Here is a 24,463-nt window from a genome sequence, read left to right as displayed (position 1 = left end):
TTGAGTTGAAATTAATTCAATTTTTTTTATCAAAAGTTAAAGAATACCATGCAGGACAAAACTGAATGTTGAAGCACTGAGTGACGGAAATGCGCATAAGAAGCCACGATTGTTATTATTGTTAATAAGGAAACCAGCCAAATTACCACGTTACATGTACAATCACTGACTGGTATCCTGCTCATTTTCACTTAGAGAAATTATTGAAGTAATATCTTAAAAGCAGCTTTATGATTTTTGGCTCTGGTAATTCCTGCAAAACGAAAAAATTATTAGGCGTGTTATGTCCTAGTTGGTTGACCGCATCGGATTCAAACTCTGGTGTTTCTGAGCCACATTGGGTTCGAGTCCCAGTCGTGACCCTTGTGTCCTTATAAGCAAGACACTTAACCATTGCTTCGTCCTTCGGATAGGACGTAAAGCCGTTGGTCGTGTGTGTTGTTAACAGGTAAAATAACCCAGTCCACTTATTAGAAAGAGAAGGGGTTTGCCCCGGTGTTCCTGGTTTGATTGGCGGCATATTGCTCCACAGCACCTTGTAAAACCCGTACCTGGTTCTTTAATGGAATAGGTCTCATACTTCAAAGCGCAGCTCCACATACTTGCTGGAAAACTTACTGTGACTTACTTAACTTACTTAACTTATACATTGATGCACCCATAGGGATGTGATAAAGCGCTATATAATTATTTCTGGTCAATCGGAGTGTGGGTTCGAGTCCCAGTCATGACACTTGCGTCCTTGAGCACGACACTTAAACATAATTGCTTCTCTGAACCGAGGTGTATACATTAAATGGAAACCCGAGGGCTGAGACAGTATTGTGTGGGAATAACCCCTTAGCACCAATTTAAGCAGTTTGAGGTTGTACATGTTATGCTTCGTAGGGAGTTGAGAAAGTTTTTGATGAGTATGCCCAATATGAACGGGGAAAATAGTGTTGTAAAGCGCCTTGATCTAGCTACTATGATGCGTTTATAAAAACCAACTGTTTTTATTATTTACCCCAATAAGCAGTTTGGAAAGCTTGTTTTTTAAAATGGAGGCTATAGGCCAAAGACACCATCAATAGGCCTACTATACATCCGTTAGTGAGATGATGACATCATTTTGCAACCAAAATCAGGACGGATTACTAAATCAAACACTCGTATAAAATAAGGAAATATATTTAAAGCAAGATGTATTTGAATAATATTATTTTATTAGTTGAGACATTTTGGCTATCATAAGATAAAGAAGCGAACATTTCTAATTGTACATTTCAAAAGATTACTTGCTACAAATGTAGGTTTTTAATATTTGTGGACCTTTATGTAGACCCAAGATAAAACGGAAAACAAAAGGACGGGAATTCTCCAAAAGGAATCTGTGCACAAAGTCTCGGGGATACTTTTGGCAAATATCAAAGACCAGTATCCTCACTTGGTGTTTACCAACATACATGTACACATAAAAAACAAACCTTTGAAAATTGGTCATCAAAGTTGCAAGAACATAAGAAACAAATACCCTTGTTGCATTCAATTGTTTGTGTTCAGATACACGAGAAAGGCTTCTGCATGAAGCCTTTCTCAGATTCAAATTTTGCTGATGAACTTAACCCTTTTCCCTAAAACTACGTTACTTCAAGACACTGGACACTATTGGTAATTATCAAAGACCAATCTTCTCACTTTGTATCTCAATGTCATTATGCTCAAAATAACAAACCTGTGAAAGTTTGAGCTCAATCGGTTGGCAAAGTTACGAGATAACAATGAAAGAAAAAAACAACCTTGTCACACTAAGTTGTGTGCTCTCAGATGTTTGACTTCGAGACCTCAAATTCCAACTCAGAGGTCTCAAAATCAACTTCTAGGAAAATAACTTCTTTCTTGGTAACTATATTACTTCAGAGGGAGCCGTTTCTCACATTGTTTTATGCCATCAACAGCTCCCCACTACTCGTTACCAAATCCTGTTTTATGCTAATAATAATTTTGAGTAATACCAATAGTTTCCACTGCCTTTCAAATGATATTGGTTCTCATGTTTTGTATACCAAGAGCTCTCTACTACGTAGTGTTCTTTTCTACGTAGGTTGTTATGGTGATTAATATTTTTTAGATTAATTACCAATACGCTCCCTTGAACAGATTAGGCTAGTCAGTTATTCAACAGAAACTTTGTGTGTACAAATGTACTTGTTGAAAATTGCAGCAGTTCTAACATAATATTGTTTAAAAGAAAGAAATTACAACACTTTGATTTGCTAATTCTGGCATGAACATTCACATAATCTTTTATTATGTACTTTCAACATTGGGTAAGTTTTAAGTTCATGTTGAAAATTGAGCGAGGGAGGTTCGTGTACTTTGAATCTCCCAAATCATATCTGTGATATTTACAACCAATTAGATTATAGGTAAAACTAACATAAGGCTAAATAAAAATAAAAACATGTTTAGCGTCACCATCCTATCCCTCTATAGAAGCAGCCTTTTCTTTGTTTTCCTTTTTTTTAAGACAATTTAAAAATAAAAGGGAAGGTACATTTTAAAGATCTTGGCAAAAAAAGTTTATTAAGTTCCTTTTTTACCCATACACTGGTGTACCAAAAAAATTTGTCTTAAAAAATAATTTGGCTGGCCATAAAAAAACACCTCATTCCCTTTTTTCAAACGGGAGGACGCTAAACGAGTTTTCTTTGGGGGCCTAAGAAAAAAAATAACAAACCTAGTTTGCATCTTTCTTTTTTGTTTTCTTTTTCTTTTTGCTCACTCCATTACCAGCGATTTCAATGCCATCTTTGCTTTTTTGCTTTTTGTGATTCTTACTAATCTTCACCTTTGACCCCGAGGTCAACGATTTCAGACTAGCGTGTTCCTCTTTTACCGAGGCCTCATGGTCTAAATTGTTCTTTAATTCGTTATCGTTCTGGTCATGTTTGGATTTCTTCTTCTTTTTCTTTGCCTCTCCCTTGGGGCCTGCTTCGTCTGCCAAGACAGGCAGCTCACACTGAGAGTCCGTCGGTAATAAACCCCGAGCAGACTTTGCACTGGAGTCGTTCAGTTTACCCTTTTTCTTCAGCTTTGTAAAAGCTTCAATCTGAGGTCCTGCAACTTGACGACTGTAAAGAGAAGAAGAATGCCTCTTTCTGTTCTTCGTTGGAGTTTTCAAATCCACCGTTTTGACTTCAACATTTAGATTTGAACAATTAGGAGTTGGCATCAGCTTTTGTCTAGTTTTATCTTTGTCACTCTTGTTCTTCTTCTTCTTCTTTTTGTGACTAGTCTCGCCACCAATCGTTTCTGGCACTTTATGTGCGCTGTCTTCAGTTACTGCTGCAACACTGCTCTCTATAGTTTCATCCCTATGCTTCTTCTTCTTTTTCTTATGGCTAGTCTCCTTTCCAGTTGTTACATCATTCGAAGCCAGTCCCTCGCTTGACTCCATTGTTGTTTCCAACAACTTGCGTTTCTTTGATTTCTTCTTGGGAATAGTCTTCTCTCCAGCCTGCAATGCCAATACAGCGTTTGGCTTATCATGGTTAGTTGAGCCTTGTACGGAGGCTACATCACTGCCAGATTTTTCCTTTTTCTTCTTTTTCTTTCTTTTCTCACTAGACTCCATTCCAGCCGCTGTCAGCGGTAACAAGCCATCAGGGGTGTCCACAACAAGCTTACTGTCTTGACTCAAGCCAAACCTGATACAAAAATTATAAAAATTAATGGCTTTCCACAAAGACAAAGAAAATGAGAGGGGACCTGCTGTCGATTTCACCAAACTCAATCCTAACTTAGGATTAATCTTAGGACTTAGGACGAGTTCAGTTCAGTATCTGAAGACGTTGGGACTTATTAAACCTGTCCTAAGCTAGGACGGGTTACTCGTACTAACTCGAGATAGGATTAACAGTTGCTCTATATGACTTGATGCCTCTTATTCATTTCTAAAGTGTTTTATAAATGAGTTTTTTATTTGCATTATTTAATATTATTACAATATCGAATCTAGGCCGTAGTTTGGAAAAGGCACCAGTCTCTGGTTCTGCCTTGCACCACACTTACCCATTGTATGGTTCCTTGGCTTCTATAGCCAACATTCCATTCATCACCCGCAGTTGTTCAACCTGTACCAAGACCACGTTGCCTGGCTCGAGCTGTGGTTGCCACTCTCCGTTGATCTGCTTCTTGTCTGGTAGTAGAGACACGTTGAACCAGTCGTGGACCAGGCAACCAATGTGGTCCGTCGCCAACTCATTCACAACGCACTGCAGAACATCAAAGAAAAGAAGATGTCTAATTTAGATTTTGTGTCTTGTTTAGATTTTGTGGTGTTGTGGCTGAGTGGTCTCGGGCGGTGGACTGAAGTTGGGTAATGTACAGAATGTTGGTTCGAATCTTGACTTGATCAGTCGAGACACTTGTGTCCTTGAGCTAGACCTGGGTTATTCTTCATTTCCCTCACCAAAAAGGACATGAGGTACTGGAATTCATGCTTGTAATTTCCCTTTATCGAGGTTATTGTGCGATCTCTGAGTCCAGAGGGTTGTCCTTTTGTTAATGTCAAATACGCTACCTTCACAACTTTTGAGGAGGCTGCTGACAACATCAGAGCTTGGGTCTATGAAATGAACTGGCGGTACAACAGCGGGCTTGAAATCTAAAACAATTATTCCTGTTGAATCTTTCTTACCTTTAAAATACTACCGATTGATGGTTTGAATATCACCGCTTCTAGTTCCACATCAAAATAAATAAATGGGCTGTCATCGACGATAGCTCCAGAAGATTGAAGTAGCTTCAAGTTGCCGTAAGCCAGCAGAACACCATTCCACCTTACGGGAAAAAAACAAATAGACTCATAATATTATAATTTTAAACTTTAGCCACAATACCCTGTCATGCCTGTACTCTACATGTTTGTACTTAAAACGAGTGTTTATCTTTGATTTTGAGTTTGACTGTTTGAAAATAAAGGTAACCGAAAAGGAAAGGGGGGGGGGGGGGTTGCAAACAAACATGTATTTTGATTGATGTATTGTAGTGACGTACCCCAAATAATGGTTGCAATCTTTCTTATTGGAGGCCAAAATTGAAAATACACCAACACCCGATTCAGCAGAGTTTAATTATATTTAAATTTAAATAAACGTAACTTCCTTAATTTTCACTAGATCATAGATGAACAGTCAGTGTGGTTTTAAGTTACTCCTAGAACTATTTCGGTTTCGTCCCGCTATTGTCTCCCGTAACGGGCGGGAGACGATAGCCCAACAAAACCGAAATAGTTCTACTTCTAGGAGTAGTTTCAAGTTATCATCATGATCATGGTTATAGTTATACATCATGTTTTAAACTTTTTTAAAGTCCTTTCAGTTCTAGGAGTAGTTTTAATTTAAGTTATCATCATGGTTATAGTTATACTTATAAAACATCATGTTTTAAACTTTTTTTTTAAAGTCTATTAATTTTTAAGGAAAAGTTTCCGTATGGCGCCACCACTTTTTCATTCGAAATAAAATAATATAGTATCTAATTTACCTGATTGACATATCCCTTTTTGTAAAAATGAGTGAAAAAGTGGTGGCGCCATACGGAAAGTTATCCATTTTTAATTTTTCTTTAAAGTCCTTTTGAGCTTGTCTTCACACTGGCACACTGGTATTGGATAACTTTCCGTATGGCGCCACCACCTTTTCACTCATTTTTACAAAAAGGGATATATCAATCAGGTAAATTAGATACTATATTATTTTATTTCGAATGAAAAAGTGGTGGCGCCATACGGAAACTTTTCCCTGGTATTTTTCCTTGTTTACCTCTTTTCAAAACGGCCAAGTTCAGCGTCCAAAATCTCGTGTACCCCCGTCCGTAACCGCCCGATGTACTTCGGTGAAAGTGCGATGTGTCTTCGCGTTTTCACCAAACTGCACCCGCTGTTTTCTTCTTTTTCAGCCGCTTTCGCCACATTTTCGAAACTGTCAAAAACCTCAAGAGCGCTCATTTTGGTCGAAATTTGTTTAACTTCTGTCCTACTTAGATATTAATAGAGAGGTTAAGACTGATCAGACTGAGAAACGAGCAACACTGCCATGCGGATTTCTTTGCCATGTGGAGTTGTGTTGAAACTTGACCATGGAGGCCGCCATCTTGGAAATTAACACATGTGACTCTTCCAAACTACATTCTCAGCAGTCGCGAGAATCACAAACCAAAATCTGCAGACATCAAAAAGTTACAATTTATTTCCTCTTTTATTCCAACTAATTATACTAATTTTAAATAATTAATTTACTATGACAAAATTCCTCAATAAGTAATCTTTCTTAAAATGTGAGTTTTAATCAAAAATTTAAATCTCGTTTAAGACGTGAATTTGATTAGCAAACTCGTTTCCGAGTAGTATGGTGCTCATGTGTATATGCAGAAAATATGTGTATATCCCCTTCGAGGGTACAGGTACAACTCGTATTTGATTGTGTACGTAGGGTGACGGTCAAAACGACACAACAAATCAGCACACACGACACAGGGTGAATATTGGACCCCAAAATGACTCGCCATCAGAGAAATTGTACAGCTGGATGTGTGTATACATATCATGAACGACAGAAAGATGCAGGTAAGGTGTTTTTTAAAGTTATTCTGATTCTTCTGACAATGTCAAATGACTCGTCTCCAGATAGATGATGATTTGATTGATTTTTTTTTATTTTATGATTTTTGTTGTTGATAATATCAAATATTGAGCGCAAACTTCAAATCTCGCGCAAGCTTCAGTCTCCGCTGAGCGCGCAAACTTGATGGCTCTCTTGAAATTTGTGTACGCAGGTTTGATCCTGCGCACCAGATGTTCCACGCAAAGTTGAAGCCTTGCGCAAATTTGGTACTGCCAAAACCTTTTTTTTTTACAAGCTTTTGGCATCACATGGACCATTTTACTGAAATTCGGACCCTGATTTTTTCATGAGTGAATGCTATTTTGTTTATTTATACATACATTGTAAATTAAAATGTAGGGCTATTAAATAATTAATAACAAATAAACTAAATCGATGCTTGATTGTTGATATTGATTGAATTGATGATAATTAAAAGTATCGAACGAACGTCATAAAGACAGTCTAATGTGACTCATTAGCTTAATGTGAGATTTTGGAAAAGTTTCCGTATGGCGCCACCACTTTTTCATTCGATATGATATAATATAGTATATAATTTACCTCAATGAGATATCCCTTTTTGTAAAAATGAGTGAAAAAGTGGTGGCGCCATACGGAAAGTTATCCGAGATTTTGCTTAACACAATTTGCTATGGGATTCTAGCATGAAACGAACTTGTGCTTAGCACCAATTGGGCAAAGAAGAACTCTGGTGTACATTTTTATTTTAGTTGCTGTGATTTCATCACAAAATTATTTGAGACAAGTCATGGTTTTATAATCTGACTTAAAATAAAATATGAAAGTGCACCTGTGTATAGTTATATTTCCTGTATCATACAGGGCCCAATTTCAGTAAAGCCTGTAAGCACACAAATTTGCTTAGCATGAAATGTTTTCCTTGTTAAAAACAGGATTACCAACCAAATTTTCACGTGATTTTCAGGATTTAGCAAACAGCAGCCGAATACCAGTATCAAGCAATATGCAACAAATGAAAATTTGGTTGGTAATCCTGTTTTTACCAAGGAAGAAATTTCATGCTATTTTGTGCTTAGCAGCTCTATGCAATTGGGTCCAGACCTTTTATAGTAATAATAGCCTTATTTCCATATCGCTCTTTACAACTTCATCATTCTATGTTGTATACTCATGGAGTTGTCTACACCATGTACACTGCCAAGTTCACTGATAACAGCTCCTGACAACAAACAGACGTGCATTATCGCTAGCTCCTTGACCTTTGACACTGAAGTTCACTGTCAACATACAGTACTGCAGTAGTACGTTGTACGTTTTACATTGATCCAGCAACTGTGGACACACCCTGCACAGTACATAGTACAAACTTGCTACGCAGGTGTTTTTGTGACTATTTGTTGCGATAGAATCCTGCGTTCTACCAGGAAATAAGACTGCTGTTAACTCAGTGAACATTCTGACAGGATTGCAGACGTATCTTGGACATCTTTTTGAACAGTACTAAGTGCTTAGGTGAGTACAGATCACAAACTGGTTCAACTTTGCTAAAATACTTCAGCTTAATTTAAAACAGGCCTAAGATTGTATACACATACCACTTAGTCTGTGCAGTACATAGTTTTATGCTTGCTGAGGACGTGTAGTTGTTTGAGAAATTATAGTAAAACAAAGTCACAAAAATAATCTCAGTGAGACAAAAATTACTTTTATGCTAAAACTGAGACAAAAATAAGTATGTGCAAGAAAAGTGCAGCAGATCCGCTTTGTAACAAAATATTGTAAAATACTTGAACCTTAGTGTTAACAACTATTTAATCAGATTACGCTAGTTCTCTTTATGTCATTTAGCATCCCCAATATTCAGTGCTGAACCAAAGAGTCCCACCCATTGGTAATAAATTATTTGTAATTGACTTAAAATGGATGCTTATGGTTGCTTAAAAGCTGATTGAAAAATGCTACATCAAAGAAATCTTCATTTTCACTTAGAATGTTAATGTTTCACTACATTCCCATCTAATGTACGATGCATGGTTCAATTTGATGTAGAATAGCAACAGCTGTTTGTGCAAATTGAATTAATTCTTTTTATTTGAGGTTGAACCAAGACAAATTTACTTGAGTGTGACTTGAACCAACGGCCTCCAGATAATATGTGCTGGCGCTCTACCAACTGAGCTATAGGCCATGTGTTGTTTGTCACTCTTTGTTGGCTAGATAGCTCAGTTGGTAGAGCGCTGGCACGTTACTCCGGAGGTCGCTTGTTCAAGTCCCACTTTTATTTGTTCAACCCATATCATTTAAAACTTACCTAGTCGGATTCCCGTGCGGTTTATAATATTTGATTAATTAGTTTGTTAATTGTGCTCTTTTTTCATTCAGATCAAAATGGCATATTCTAAACCATCACAAGGTTCAGCTCTAGAGAAAATCAGAAAGGATTATCTGGAGTGCAGTATTTGTCACGAGGAGTACACGGAACCCAAACTACTAGACTGTCTTCACAGCTTCTGTAAACACTGTTTACTTGAATATCACACTACCAACTACAAAGATGCAAAGATGCTTATTTGTCCTTTGTGTCGAAAGGAGACACAACTTCCTGAGACGGGTGTTGAAGATTTCAAGAGTAACTTCATTTTAACGGGTCTTGCAGGTCAACTGGAGCAGGTCAGCTTATCTGCAAACAGCAAGTTGGTCTGTAAATTATGCAAGGAGAAAAATGAAGCAACGTATTTCTGTTGTGACTGCCTCATGATCATTTGTGCAAACTGCAATGAAATACACAATCAAATTCCAGCATCGGCAAGCCATACAGTAGCGACTTTGAAAGATATTAGTGAAGGGAAGATTGCAATGAAAAAGACAAAACCAAAACGCCATCCAGAATGCCAAACTCATGAAGGTGAAGTGATGTGGTTTTATTGCAAAACATGTAATATGATGATTTGCCAAGCTTGTACCGTCATCGATCACCGTAATCCACAACATGAGTATATTGACTGCAACCAAGCCTCATCCACATATAAACAGTCATTGGCTCAACTATTTACTCCCCTTGAAGAAACCCTGAAGAACCTTGATCAATCTCAAGCAACTGCCTCAACAATGAAAGACAACCTAAACATTGCAGCTAAGAGAACCATGGCAGAGGTGAAGAACAGAGCGGATGAGATCAGGGCTGAGGTAACAGCTCAAGAGAGTCGCATCATGGATGAAATAAAAACTATCCTTAAAGATCGGAACAAGAAATTGGAGGAATTTGAGCAAACGGTGAGTCTAAACTCACAGCAAATAAAGCATTCACTGCAGACTGCCAAAGATGTCAGCACCAATTCATCAGTGCCTGACTTCCTTGCAAGCTATCCAACAATCAGTAAGGACTTGAAATTACTCGGAGATCAAAATCAACCCAAGATAGATTTGACCCTTGACCATCTGAGATTCACTCCAGATGTTTGTGACATCTCCCTGGGTAACCTGAGTACGAAGGAGCCTATGAAGAAGCCAAAGTGGGAGCTTAGTTTGGAGTATGATGAAGGAATCAATGGGGCTTTGGATATTGATGCCTCTGTACCTGGGGATGAGATGGCAGTGGCAGACTACGGGAATAGAAAAGTGGTAATCTACGACACTAAGGGACACCAGAAGAAATCTATTCCATTATCAAGCAGTAAGTTCCCTTCAATTATTTTAGTCAGAGGTACATGTATTGTTGTAAATCTCAGATGTAACTTCGCAAAAAGTACTGTTGATTGGTTTTCAGGTTGACAGTCAAAAAGTATTCCTTTAAAATAAGGATTTATTCCAATCCAATACCACAAACAAATCTGAGAACATTTACCAAAGTCAACCATTCAAATGTCCAAACCTCACAGCATTGGTTGTGATCAATACAAGGTTTCCATGGATGGTAGTCAAACTGTATGTCATGAAATTGAATGGTTATTGATATTTCACTGTACCTTGTAGACTAGGACTACATTCATCCGCTGCATGATCACTAAATCCACTCTGCTGCTGTCATTCTGAATAATTGACATTCCTCTGTCCAACACCAACAAAGGAAGTTTATACAAAATGATTAAAATAAATATCAATAAGAAATGCAATTTAGGTAAAATCTGAAGAAGAAAAAAAGTTAAAAAGAATGAATTCAGTACAATTTCTTTCTTGATCAGTAGAAATTGTTGTTATTGTTATCCTGGCAGACTGTATACAGTTGAATTGGAAGCAACTTTCAAAGAGCTTTTACAACACAGGAAACATTAAAAAGTACTGTTGATTGGTTTTCAGGTTGACAGTCAAAAAGTATTCCTTTAAAATAAGGATTTATTCCAATCCAATACCACAAACAAATCTGAGAACATTTACCAAAGTCAACCATTCAAATGTCCAAACCTCACAGCATTGGTTGTGATCAATACAAGGTTTCCATGGATGGTAGTCAAACTGTATGTCATGAAATTGAATGGTTATTGATATTTCACTGTACCTTGTAGACTAGGACTACATTCATCCGCTGCATGATCACTAAATCCACTCTGCTGCTGTCATTCTGAATAATTGACATTCCTCTGTCCAACACCAACAAAGGAAGTTTATACAAAATGATTAAAATAAATATCAATAAGAAATGCAATTTAGGTAAAATCTGAAGAAGAAAAAAAGTTAAAAAGAATGAATTCAGTACAATTTCTTTCTTGATCAGTAGAAATTGTTGTTATTGTTATCCTGGCAGACTGTATACAGTTGAATTGGAAGCAACTTTCAAAGAGCTTTTACAACACAGGAAACATTAAAAAAAAAAATCTTTGTATTTGTACAAAAAACAAAATAATGTAAAGTACATTGTGGTTTACAAATGAATCATCATTCATTATATTGGGTCCTATCCATTTGTTCTTTTGTTTTCCAGAACCTCGGGCTGTTGCTGCATTCCAGAATCAGTTAGTGATTGTAGATGGGACCAACTCTGTCAAGATGTACACTAGGAATGGCAACAAGATGTTTGAATTCCACACAGTGCCTCCTAGTGAAGTGGGCAAGACATCAGTGAACCTTTTCAGTGTAGCAATCATGAAGGATACATCAATCATGGTAGGGGATGTGAAGAGGTCAGTTATAACTAAACACAGATCCAATGATGGTTCACTCATTGACACTGTTTCAGTTCAGACTAAACCTCACTTCTTGGCCATTGACAGCAAGGACAGAGTTGTAGTCAGTGGTGGGTACAGACAACAAGTAGACATTGTTGACATCACTGGTACTACACTATTCAGCATCAATCCAAAGATCAATAGTCAACAAGTTCAATCCTGCAGAGGTGTATGCTGTGACAGCTCAGCTATCTACATTGCAGTGAGCAATGGGTCAGGCACTGGTCATATTCATCAGTATGACACTCAGGGTAGATTTCTCAGCTGTATTGCTCAGGGTCTGTACTACCCTTGGGGAATCTCATTGACATCAGATGGTCAGCAGCTTGCAGTGGCAGATGTCAAATCAGTGAAGATTTATAACAAGGTATAATCTAATAATGATGATACTGGTCAAATACTGTCTCATGGATTGGACTGACCATCAAAATATGTCAATCAAATTAAATCCCCAAAATATGCAAATTGTTCACTAAAAAGTTCTTATATTATAACCATTAATTTTCAATTCTCAATATTATGACATTGAGTGGATCAATTCTGTATTATACTTGGTTGCAAATCAACTCTGTAATTGATGATTTGTTTTGCATTTTGTAGTAAAATGTTGTTTTGGGAAATTTTTTTCTTGATACAGGCTTGTCTATTATAAGTGGTTTTGTAAAAACATTCCATCGGGCAGGAATTAGTTTTTGCAAGAAATAGAAGCATGCAAAGGGTTCATTATTACATTATGGGGTTGTTCATTAAGTAGTGCAACCTTTTCCTTTTGATAAGAGAAACATTCTATGAAGTTTAAAGGTAGTGGACACTATTGGTAATTACTCAAAATAATTGTTAGCATAAACCTGACTTTGTAACGAGAAATGAGGAGAGGTTAATAGTATAAAACATTGTGAGAAACGGCTCCCTCTGAAGTGACATAGTTTTCGAGAAAGAAGTAATTTTTCATGAATTTGATTTCTCGAAATCAACGATCTAAACGCACACAACTTCGTGTGACATGGGGTGTTTTTTTCTTTCATTATTTTCTCGCAACTTTGACGGCCGATTGAGCTCAAAGTCACCTGGAAATAGATTTTTTTTTTCTTTCAAACATGAGAGTGTATGCTTACGAACGATAAAACAATTTTTCCAGTAATTTTTTGTCACGATTTATATGTTTAAAAAGTATATAAAGTTGTTTAGGGGGCTGACTCCGCCTACCCCTTTTGTGACGTCAATCGAGGCAGACTTTGCCTGCAATGCGTATAGTAAACACACGTGCAAAGTACTTGTACGTCTAAGTCGTGAGTTGGTACATTTCAAAAAGTGTTTTTCTGCATTTAGCAGCAAGACACCTGGTTGGCATTGCCAGAAAACAAAATAAAATGTTTTTTTGAAGCGTACAAACTCACGGCTTGGTCCGTACATGTACTTTGCAATTGTGTTTACTCTACGCATTACAGGCAAAGTCTGCCTCGATTGACGTCACGAACAGCTCCCTCTCGGGTCGGGGTCTACTCTTAAATTTGTAAGTAACATAAGAACTGATTTTTTAAAACCTTAGTTAACTGTTTATTCACATTCCACTCATCAAAACACATATATTAGTGACAAAAGCTTTATTTTGAAAAAATACCACTTCCAGGTGACTTAAAATTTTCACAGATTTGTTATTTTATGCATTGGTTGAGATACACCAAGTGAGAAGACTGGTCTTTGACAATTACCATTAGTGTCCACTGTCTTTAACATTGCATGCAACGAGTTGCTTTTAAAATCATTACTCATCAAAATGTAACAAAGCTAACTATTGTATTTTTGCCATAATTTGCTTTGTAAATAAGATTCATATAGGATTTGAGGCATTGCATGGTGAGGTATCAATGTATATTTGGTTTGCGGTAACACCATGTGTTTATCTACTTGCCATGTAGAGTTTGTTCTTAGAGAACTGTCTTGCTTTATTCTACTGACGCGGAGTAGATAATCAGAGGTTCGGGAGACTTCTCAGTTCTGAAAAGAACTGTCCTGCTTTTTAAGTATTACCAGGGCGGATGGTATGTAAAATAGACTGGACTACTACTTTAGCTTATAGGATCGTAATTAACTGTACTGCCACGGAGATTCCCATTTATTATTGGAAAAAGTTGTAAACAATGAATGAAAATGCCATAACATCCAGAGAATGTGAATTGTTTATTTTATTGTTATCGTCACATTTATAGGAACATTACAGAATTGGTAAGAAGAAAAACTTGTCTAAGATCACAGATTTACATAAAACTTACATGGTCTAATGATGATTAGTGGAACACATCCTTTGAACTATTTATATCTGAAATGTCATTTGATGATAAATAAATAAAACTAATTTCCCGTTTGGAGTTTATTGCTCAGTGAGTGTTAATTTTATATTTGAATTGATGTCATGCTAAATGTGTAATTGGTTGTTCACTTTTTTCTTGTGACCCAGATGGCCAATCGATCTCAAACTTCTACATAGGTTTGTCAGTTTTATGTATATATGGTGGATTACATAAAGTGCTTAAACACTGCCAGCTACTGTTTTGTTAGCATATAACAGTTCTGTAATGTTCCTTTCAATCTAACTGCGGTCATCCAAATATGGGTCTTATTTTCATTAGTGATTATTTTATTTTCTACAGCCATCTTGTAGTTGTTCTTTCTCAAAATGTATTTGGACGATGCAGTGAGCATATCCACATTCATGACATTTATAATACGTCCGGCCAGCTGTCACAGCTGATGCATTCAAATCAACACTCAAAATACGGTCTGTTCAACATCCACAAATAATCATTGCCTTTGACATTGCCATAGCCCAGACAACACATAGACGTGCAGTATCGCTAGCTTCATGGACTTTGACACTGAAGTTCATTGTCAACACACTGTAGTCTAATACAGTACGTTGAACGTGTTCATAATGTTAGTTGTGCACTCATGGAGTTATTTACACCATGTACACTGCCAAGTTCATTGTTAAACAGCCCTGACAACACATAGTTGTGCGCAGTATCGCTAGCTCCATGACCTTTGACACTGAAGTTCATTGTCAACATACAGTACTGCAGTACATTGTACGTTTTACATTGATCCAGCAACTGTGGACACACCCTTCACAGTACATAGTACAAACTTGCTATGTAGGTGTTTTTGTGACTTGTTTGTTGCGACAGAATTCTGCGTTCTACCAGGAAATAAAGGCCCATTCACACGAGCGCTGCAAACGAGGGTCCCTGGTTAAGGGCGCCAGCCGTCTGTCACCTTTACCGCGTGCGATTTTTTAGCGAGCATTCACACGACACACGCACACACACATGTAAACATACGTCCCTCGTTTGGGTAGGCGAAAAACCTTACAGTTAAAAGGAATAAAATAAATCAATTTCATTGAAATCAATTTCATTTTAAGTCACATAAAATGTAGAATATTTTAAAAACATTTGCGATAACGTAACTCTCATCCCGGCGGCCGGCGAGAAGGGGGTTACGTTTTCGAAGCTAAAAAAAAGAAAAACACAAAATTCCACGCTTCAAATAGCTTTTTGGACGTTAAAAATGCTACATTGTTGAATGGAAATGCTTTATAGATATGAAATTATTGATATTGATGACACATACCAAATAATGATTTAAAACATCGAAAAGCTTGGCCAAATGACGTATTCTGCTTCCGAATGAACGATGTTTTTGCTTCAAGGTTTGAGCTTTGCAGCGATCCAGCAACGTCGAGTCATGTTCGAGTCGAAGAAAAACACAAAATTTCACGATTCAAATAGAGTTTTTGACGTTAAAAATGCTACATTGTTGAATGAAAATGTTTTTTAAATATGGAATTATTGATGAGACATAACAAATGGTGAATTAAAACATCGAAAAGCTTTGCCAAAAGACGTATTCTGCTCCCGATTGAACGATGTTTTTGCTTCAAGGTTTGGACTGGTCTAACATCCGGCCACAAAACCCACCAGCCAAACGATCGTTGTCCAGCGTTGAGCAGATCACGTGTATGTACATGTACAAGTATATGCATGCTATAGTTCGCCCATTTCTTCCTCCATAGTTCTGCACGTGGTAACGCAGCGGTCCCTCGTTACGATCGCAGGCATTCAGACGATGGCTCAGACGATGGCTCCCCATGATTATAACATCGATGCGATTTCTTGGAGGAGGTCTCGATCTGTGTTATGAACAACACGGGACCCAGGTAATTTCGTAACATACATAGCATTCACACGACGTGGATTTGCGATTTCATAACATCGATGTTATGAAATCGCACGGGACCCTCGTTTGCAGCGCTCGTGTGAATGGGCCTTAAGAGGCGGTTGTAAACTCAGTGAACATCCTGACAGGATTGCAGACGTATCTTGGACATCTTTTTGAACAGTACTAAGTGCTTAGGTGAGTACAGATCACAAACTGATTCAACTTTGCTAAAATACTTCAGCTTATTTAAAACAGGCCTAAGATTGTATACAAATACCACTTACTTTGTGCTCGCCTAGGTGTTGCAGTTTTTGAGAAATGATAATTGAACAAAGTCACAAAAATAATCTTAGTGAGACAAAAATTATTTTTATGCTAAAACTGCTAGACAAAAATAACTAAGATTTGCAAGGAAAGTGCAGCAGATCCGCTTATTTGTAACAAAATATTGTAAAATACTTGCACCGTAGTGTTCTCAACTATTTAATTAGAACTACTTGATTACGCTCATTCTCTTTATGTCATTTGGCATCCCCAATATTCAGTGCTGAACCAAAGAGTCCCACCCATTGGTAATAAATAATTTGTAATTGACTTAAATGGTTGCTTAAAAGCTGATTGAAAAATACTACATCAAAGAAATCTTCATGTTTACATAGAATGTTAATGTTTCATTACATTTCCATTAATGTATGATGCATGGTACAATTTGATGTAGAACAGCAACAGCTGTTTGTGCAAACTGAATGTTGATTCTTTTTATTTGAGGTTGAACAAAGAAACATTTACTTGAGTAGGACTTGAACCAACTGCCTCCAGTTAATATGTGCTGGTGCTCTACTAACTAAGCTATAAGCCATGTGTTGTATGTCTCTCTATGTTGGCTAGATAGGTCAGTTGGTAGAGCGTCGGCACGCTACTTCGAAGGTCGCTGGTTCGAGTCCCACTTTAGTTCAATTTTTTTTGTTCAACCTCCATATCATTTTAAATTTACCGAGTCAGATTGACGTCCCTTGGAGTTTCTCATATTTGATTAATAAATTTTTTAATTGTGCTTTTTTTTATTCAGATCAAAATGGCATTTTCTAAACCATCGCAAGGTTCAGCTCTAGAGAAAATCCGAAAGGATTATCTGGAGTGCAGTATTTGTCACGAGGAGTACACGGAACCCAAACTACTAGACTGTCTTCACAGCTTCTGTAAACACTGCTTACTTGAATATCAGACTACCAACTACAAAGATGCAAAGATGCTTATTTGTCCTTTGTGTCGAAAGGAGACACAACTTCCTGAGACGGGTGTTGAAGATTTCAAGAGTAACTTCATTTTAACTGGTCTTGCAGGTCAACTGGAGCAAGTCAGCTTATCTGCAAACAGCAAGTTGGTCTGTAAATTATGCAAGGAGAAAAATGAAGCAACGTATTTCTGTTGTGACTGCCTCATGATCATCTGTGCAAACTGCAATGAAATACACAATCAAATTCCAGCATCGGCAAGCCATACAGTAGCGACTTTGAAAGATATTAGTGAAGGGAAGATTGCAATGAAAAAGACAAAACCAAAACGCCATCCAGAATGCCAAACTCATGAAGGTGAAGTGATGTGGTTTTATTGCAAAACATGTAATATGATGATTTGCCAAGCTTGTACCGTCATCGATCACCGTAATCCACAACATGAGTATATTGACTGCAACCAAGCCTCATCCACATATAAACAGTCATTGGCTCAACTATTTACTCCCCTTGAAGAAACCCTGAAGAACCTTGATCAATCTCAAGCAACTGCCTCAACAATGAAAGACAACCTAAACATTGCAGCTAAGAGAACCATGGCAGAGGTGAAGAACAGAGCGGATGAGATCAGGGCTGAGGTAACAGCTCAAGAGAGTCGCATCATGGATGAAATAAAAACTATCCTTAAAGATCGGAACAAGAAATTGGAGGAATTTGAGCAAACGGTGAGTCTAAACTCACAGCAAATAAAGCATTCACTGCAGACTGCCAAAGATGTCAGCACCAATTCATCAGTGCCTGACTTCCTTGCAAGCTATCCAACAATCAGTAAGGACTTGAAATTACTCGGAGATCAAAATCAACCCAAGATAGATTTGACCCTGGACGATCTGGGATTTACCCCAGGGGTTTGTGACATCTCCCTGGGTAATCTGATTATTAAGGAGCCTATGAAGGAGCCTACGAAGGAGCCAAAGTGGGAGCTTAGTTTGGAGCATGATGTAGGAATCAATGGGGCTTATGACATTGATGCCTCTGTACCTGGGGATGAGATGGCAGTGGCAGACTACAGGAATACAAGAGTGGTAATCTACGACACTAAGGGACGCCAGAAGAAATCTATCCCACTATTAAGCTGTAAGTTCCCTACAAATCTTGTAGTCAGAGGTATATTGTTGTAAATCTCAGATAAAACTTCGCAAAAAGTACTCTTGAATGATTAGTTTTCAGGTTGACAGTCGAAGAGTATTCCATTAAAATAAGGATTTATTCCAATCCAATACCACAAACAAATCTGAGAATATTTACCAAACATTGTTTGCAGTTCTCAACTCAAGTCAACCATTAAAATGTTTAAACATCACAGCATTGGTTGTGATCAATGCAAGGTTTCCATGGTAGTCAAACTGTATGTCATGAAATTGAATGGTTCTTGCTATTTCACTGTACCTTGTAGACTAGGACTACATTCATCCGCTGCATGATCACTAAATCCACTCTGCTGCTGTCATTCTCAATAATTGACATTCCTCTATCCAACACCAACAAAGGAAATTTATACAAAATGATTAAAATAAATATCAATAAGTATTGCAATTTAGGTAAAATCTGAAAAAAAAGGTTTAAAAGAATGAGTTCAGTACAATTTCTTTCTTGATCAGTAGAAATTGTTGTTATTGACACTGTCAGACTGTACATGTATACAGTTGAATTGGAAGCAACTTTCAAAGAGCTTTTACAACACAGGAAACATTTTTTTAATATCATCTCTTTGTATTCGTACAAAAATCAAAATAATATAAAGTACATTGTAATTTGCAAATGAATCATCTTTCATTATATTGGGTCCTATCCATTTGTTCTTTTGTATTCCAGACCCTGTGGCTGTGGCTGCATTCCAGAATCAGTTTGTGATTGTAGATTTGACCAACTCTGTCAAGATGTACAATAGGAATGGCACCAAGATGTTTGAATTCCACACAGTGCCTCATAGTGAAGTGGGCAAGACATCAGTAAACCTCCACAGTGTAGCAATCATGAAGGATAAATCAATCATTGTGGGGGATGTGGGGAGGTCAGTTATAACTAAACACAGATCCAGTGATGGTTCACTCATTGACACTGTTTCAGTTCAGACCGAACCTCACTTCTTGGCCATTGACAGCAAGGACAGAGTTGTAGTCAGTGGTGAGGACAGACAACAAGTAGACATTGTTGAACTCACTGGTACTACACTATTCAGCATCAATCCAAAGATCAATAGTCAACAAGTTCTATCCTGCAGAGGTGTATGCTGTGACAGCTCAGCTATCTACATTGCAGTGAGCAATGGGTCAGGCACTGGTCATATTCATCAGTATGACACTCAGGGTAGATTTCTCAGCTGTATTGCTCAGGGTCTGTACTACCCTTGGGGAATCTCATTGACATCAGATGGTCAGCAGCTTGCAGTGGCAGATGACCAATCAGTGAAGATTTATAACAAGGTGTAATCTTATCTAATAATGATGATACTGGTCAAATACTGTCTCATGGATTAAACTGACCATCAAAATATGTTAATCAAGTTAAATCACAAAATTATGCAAACTGATTTTTCACTAAAAAAAAGTGCTAATAACCACTCAATTTCAATTCTCAATATTATGACATTGAGTGGATCAATTCTGTAATATTTGGTTGCAAATCAACTCTATTTTTGATTTATTTTGCATTTTGCAGTAAAATGTTGTTTTGGGAACAAATATCTTGAGTACAGGCTTGTCTATTTTAAAGGAACACGTTGCTTGGATCGGTCGAGTTGGTCTTTGAAAAGCGTTTGTAACCAATTTTTATAAAATGCATATGGGTAGAAAGATGTTGTAAAAGTAGAATGCAATGATCCACACAAACATGCCTCGAAATTGCGTGGTTTTCCTTTTACCTCGTCGACTAACACGTCCGCCATTAATGGGGGTCAAAATTTTGACTCCCATAAATGGCCGACCATGTTAGTTCGCACAGTAGAAGGAAAACCACGCAATTTCGAGGCAAACTTGTGTGGATCATTATATTCTACTTTTAAAACATCTTTCCAACCATATGCATTTTATAAAAAACGGTTACAAACGCTTTTGTTTTGACCAACTCGTCTGATCCAAGGCAACGTGTTCCTTTAAGTGGTTTTTAAAAACATTCCCTCGGGCAGGATTTAGTTTTTGCAAGAAATAGAAGCATGCAAAGGGGTGATTATTACCTTATGGGGTTGTTCATTAAGTAGTGCAACCTTTTCCTTTTGATAAGAGAAACATTCTATGAAGTTTAAAGGTAGTGGACACTATTGGTAATTACTCAAAATAATTGTTAGCATAAACCTGACTTTGTAACGAGTAATGAGAAGAGGTTAATAGTATAACACATTGTGAGAAACGGCTCCCTCTGAAGTGCCATATTTTTCCAGAAAAAAGTGATTTTCCATGAATTGATTTCTCAAAATCAACCATCTAAATGCACACAACTTCGTCTCACAAGTTAAGTGCTTTTAGATGCTTGGTTTCGAGACCTTCGAGGTCTTGATTTCAATTCAAATGTTTTAGTGAGAAATTACTTCTTTCTCATAAACTACCTACTTCAGAGGGAGCCGTTTCTCACCATGTCTCATACTATTGCTCATTACAAAGTAAGTTTTTATGCCAACAATTATTTTGAGTAATTACCAATTGTGTCCAGGGCGTTTAAAGGAACATTACAGAATTGCTCAGATTACAGATTGACATAAAACTTACATGATCTAATGATGGTGATGGCAGAAAACATCCCTTGAAATATTTATGTCTGAAATGTCGCATTTGATTAGAAATAAATAAAACTAATTTCCTGTTTAGAGTTTATTGCTCGGTGAGTGTTTTGCTCATTTATATTTTGCATCATTGTCATGTTTTTCACTATTTTCTTGTGACCCAGATGGCCCAATATCTTTGTGCATTCATAAAATCTATTTAAAACACATTTGAAAGTGGCTATTTGATTTCATGCTAGTTGACCATTTCTCCTGATTGTTACTTTTTGTACTTTTTGTTGTTGTTTGGGACGGTTTCAGGGAACCCCTACAACAGAAATCATTTTGTCCATATTTCAAATCATTGTTTGCACAGACTCACTAGACTGTAAAGTAGGTGAATTGTAGTTTCATGGAAATTTATTTGATGGTACTTCTCTTTCTTTTTTATATTTCCAAACTTTCCTTTGTGTACATTTGTTGTTGTTTGGGAGTGAGTGACTCTGGAGACTCTTGCAACAGAAATCATTTTGTCCATGATTTCAAATCATTGTTTGTAAAGACTGACTAGACTGTAAAGTAGTTGAATTGTAGTTTTTGGAGTAAGTTTGATCTTTATATTAACCAAGATGGACATTGCAGTTGATTATTGCTCATGTAGACTTGTTTAGATGAATGGTATATCTGTCTCTTATTATACTCCCAACTTTAGACATTGTCAATAAATCTAGATTGATATTGCAGTTGATTATTGCTTATGTAGACTTGTTTAGATGAATTCTATATGCTGTGTGATTATTTGTTTTTGTTCTAAGTTAAACTCCTTTCCGTATGACTTATTCATTAACTGTAATTTGTTTTTATATAAATTGTTACCCTCCCCAGGGTTACGGGGTGTGTTCCAGTTTGGAATAAAACATAATACAATACAATACAATTAATCTGGAGGTCTTTTGTTTGAGTCTCACCCTAGACAATTTTTTTGTCCAACCCCAAATCACTTTTAAGAGTTCACAATTCCATACATTTATAGGCTTGCTACATTGTTTGATCATGACATTAGTCTTAAAATGATAATTCTGAATCAATAAGTTGGTTACACTTCTAGGTTCTGTAATTAACATGAGATTTTGCTAAGCACAATTTTCTATGGGACTCGAGCATGAAACTAACTTGTGCTTAGCACCAATTGGGCAAAGAAGAACTTTGGTGTACAGTTTTATATTAATTGCTGTGATTTCATCACAAACTGATTTGAGACAAGTCATGGTTTTATAATCTGACTAAACATGCTAAATGAAATACAAAAGTGCATTTATAAATACTTCAAGGTTCCATATAAAACAAGAATTTTAATATTTTGAAATGTGATATTTTTTTATCTTTTTATTTTTTATTTATCAATTTTTTAAAGAATCGTCTCCCTTTAAGTGATACTTCTCAATCCCTTTAAATGATGTTCCTCAATCAATAAATCTTTTATGAAGGTTCTATAATGTATTAACCAGATAACAAGAGACTGAATAAATTGTGACGCCCTTATGAAATTCTTTGTTCGTTATCTTGCAGCTCAATCCGGCTATGGAACTAACAAGACCCGTCTTGGGAAGGACTCCGTGGGTGACTTTGATTGTTGTTGCTTGACCCTACAGCCCTGCGCCAACCCAGTCATAACGTATGTACTGTATATATACCCTATTCACAACGCTCAGCACACATACACGCACATCTCCTGTCCCCCATTTTGTGTGTCAAAAACGCGCAGAAAAGGATGGTGTCTGCGAACAATGTGCGTCGACCATTTCTGCCTTTTTGGGAATCCATTCCTTTCGTGCACATTTTTGACCCACAAAATGGCAATCAGGAGATGCGCCTGTATTTTCGCTGCGGGATGTGAAAAGGGCCTACCGTTCCATGGGTTGACTTGTTTAATACCCCTGGATGAAGAGAAGCAATTATTGAGAAAGTATCTTGCCTGAGAACACAAGTGTCATGACTGGGATTCGAACCCACACCCCGATGACTTAAAGGCAGTGGACACTATTATTAGCATAACACCTTACTTGGTAACGAGTAATGGGGAGAGGTTGATAGTAGAAAACATTGTGAGAAACGGCTCCTTCTGAAGTGATGTACATTAGTTTTCGAGAAAGAAGTAATTTTCCACGAATTTAATTTCGAGACCTCAGATTTAGAATTTGAGGTCACGAAATCAAGCATCTGAAAGCACAAAATTTCACAGTTTTTTTTATTTTATGCATGTTGAGATACACCAAGTAAGAAGATAGGTCTTTGACAATTACCACTAGTGTCCAGTGTCTATGTCAACCAGAACTTGAATTCGATGTTCTTAAACACTCGGCCATGACACTCTCAAACCCAAATCTTATCTTTTCCAGTGAGGAGGGGTATCTGTATGACAAGGAGGCAATCATCGAGTATGTCTTGAAGCAGAAACAAGACTATGAAAAACAGATGAAGGAATACCATCGTCAGTGTCGCCTCCAACAGGTTTGTATTTTTATTTAATTTTTTTCGGGGGGGGGGGGGGGTGGGTTTACTGTGCCTTGAACACCCAGGAGGGCGGATATGTGCGTATGTAAATATTATTATTATTTGGCGTTAGGGATGTGATTTCTACGTTTCTATGGAATCATCTTCTTCATGGCCGAGCGGTTAAGAGCACCGGATTCAAGCTCTGGTGTTTGACCAGCAGAGTGTGGGTTCGAGTCCCGGTTGTGACACTTTCTACGTAAAATTGGGGAGGTTGTGCTTTCTCTGCTCTACCGGCCAGGCTTCAAACTGATGATACCTAAGCCTACATCTGTATGGACTGTAAAAGGGGCAACCCTGTTTCAGCCCTAGGAGTAGGTGGCAACAGCCTCTGGAAAAAAATAAATTGTAGCCCACACCTTGAAGTGGCCTTCAGGCCTTGTGTGTCTGGCGACGTGCATAAAAATAAAATGAAAATCAGGCAATCTACTTTATTAACCAATTTCAAAACTTTGCTTCAATCTCACCTTTTTTTTAAGCCTACTGTACTGGTGCCTTATAAATCTAACGATGGTTTGTTTTGAGTTATCTGGACTTTGTCTAAATTTGCGAACTTGCGCCCTTGAATGGCATTTTTGTCAGAAACTTTTATAAAGGCTGTTTATAATTATTATAATTCATTTGATAAATTTGTTTTGATATTTTTTTTTTTAGGAAGAGGTGAGCCAAGTGAAGAAGACGGTGAAGGAAGACAAGGTCAAGGCTTTCATTGAGAAAGGTACGGAGATGGAATTCTTAGAACATGACTTTAAAGGGTCGCCTCTTAAAGGCAGTGGACACTATTGGTAAATACTCAAAGTAATTATTAGCACAAAACCATACTTGGTAACGAGCAATGGAGAGCTGTTGATAGTATAAAACATTGTGAGAAACGGCTCCCTCTGAAGTAACGTAGTTTTCGAGAAA

The 24,463-nt window shown here is 37.3% G+C and overlaps 4 protein-coding genes across 5 annotated transcripts in view; 3 read left to right on the top strand and 1 right to left on the bottom strand.

The window, feature by feature from the left end:
- LOC139953935 (nitric oxide synthase-interacting protein-like) overlaps positions 1 to 24,463 on the top strand; it is a 53,652-nt gene that overhangs the window by 23,536 nt on the left and 5,653 nt on the right. The window contains exons 2-5 of one of the 2 annotated variants that reach the window (XM_071953545.1): positions 6,517 to 6,610; positions 22,574 to 22,679; positions 23,404 to 23,515; positions 24,212 to 24,275. In XM_071953545.1, the coding sequence (XP_071809646.1) occupies positions 6,541 to 6,610; positions 22,574 to 22,679; positions 23,404 to 23,515; positions 24,212 to 24,275 (352 nt within the window). In that variant the 5' untranslated portion in view covers positions 6,517 to 6,540. Of the gene's footprint in view, positions 1 to 6,459; positions 6,611 to 22,573; positions 22,680 to 23,403; positions 23,516 to 24,211; positions 24,276 to 24,463 lie in introns of those variants that run through there. The other variant, XM_071953544.1, reaches the window with a different exon arrangement.
- LOC139953934 (uncharacterized) lies at positions 187 to 6,136 on the bottom strand. The gene is made up of 4 exons (XM_071953543.1): positions 5,808 to 6,136; positions 4,682 to 4,823; positions 4,054 to 4,256; positions 187 to 3,689 (listed from the first exon to the last, which is right to left on the bottom strand). The coding sequence occupies exons 1-4, from the start codon at positions 5,990 to 5,992 to the stop codon at positions 2,720 to 2,722; spliced, it is 1,500 nt and encodes a 499-aa protein (XP_071809644.1). The 5' UTR covers positions 5,993 to 6,136; the 3' UTR covers positions 187 to 2,719.
- Positions 7,809 to 13,079, top strand: LOC139953753 (E3 ubiquitin-protein ligase TRIM56-like). The gene is made up of 3 exons (XM_071953300.1): positions 7,809 to 8,144; positions 9,015 to 10,305; positions 11,551 to 13,079. Exons 2-3 carry the CDS (start codon positions 9,021 to 9,023, stop codon positions 12,165 to 12,167), a joined length of 1,902 nt encoding a protein of 633 aa, XP_071809401.1. The 5' UTR covers positions 7,809 to 8,144; positions 9,015 to 9,020; the 3' UTR covers positions 12,168 to 13,079.
- On the top strand, positions 15,554 to 21,941 carry LOC139953931 (E3 ubiquitin-protein ligase TRIM56-like). Its single transcript, XM_071953539.1, has 3 exons — positions 15,554 to 16,207; positions 17,082 to 18,384; positions 19,123 to 21,941. Exons 2-3 carry the CDS (start codon positions 17,088 to 17,090, stop codon positions 19,737 to 19,739), a joined length of 1,914 nt encoding a protein of 637 aa, XP_071809640.1. The 5' UTR covers positions 15,554 to 16,207; positions 17,082 to 17,087; the 3' UTR covers positions 19,740 to 21,941.

The sequence above is a fragment of the Asterias amurensis genome, chromosome 22 (genome assembly GCF_032118995.1).
Source record: "Asterias amurensis chromosome 22, ASM3211899v1".
Classification (NCBI taxonomy): Eukaryota; Metazoa; Echinodermata; class Asteroidea; order Forcipulatida; family Asteriidae; genus Asterias; species Asterias amurensis.
The sequence above is the reverse complement of the archived record's forward strand: the minus strand, read 5'-3'. Positions and strand labels throughout refer to the sequence as shown.

Coding starts and splice junctions, on each gene's coding strand:
- LOC139953753 (XM_071953300.1), top strand. CDS start 9,021: ATGGCATATTCTAAACCATCACAAGGTTCAGCTCTAGAGAAAATCAGA. Junction 10,306..11,550: donor ATCTATTCCATTATCAAGCA/GTAAGTTCCCTT, acceptor TTTGTTTTCCAG/AACCTCGGGCTGTTGCTGCA.
- LOC139953931 (XM_071953539.1), top strand. CDS start 17,088: ATGGCATTTTCTAAACCATCGCAAGGTTCAGCTCTAGAGAAAATCCGA. Junction 18,385..19,122: donor ATCTATCCCACTATTAAGCT/GTAAGTTCCCTA, acceptor TTTGTATTCCAG/ACCCTGTGGCTGTGGCTGCA.
- LOC139953934 (XM_071953543.1), bottom strand. CDS start 5,992: ATGAGCGCTCTTGAGGTTTTTGACAGTTTCGAAAATGTGGCGAAAGCG. Junction 4,824..5,807: donor CTTGGCCGTTTTGAAAAGAG/GTAAACAAGGAA, acceptor TTTTCCCGTAAG/GTGGAATGGTGTTCTGCTGG. Junction 3,690..4,053: donor GCCAAGGAACCATACAATGG/GTAAGTGTGGTG, acceptor TTTTTGTATCAG/GTTTGGCTTGAGTCAAGACA.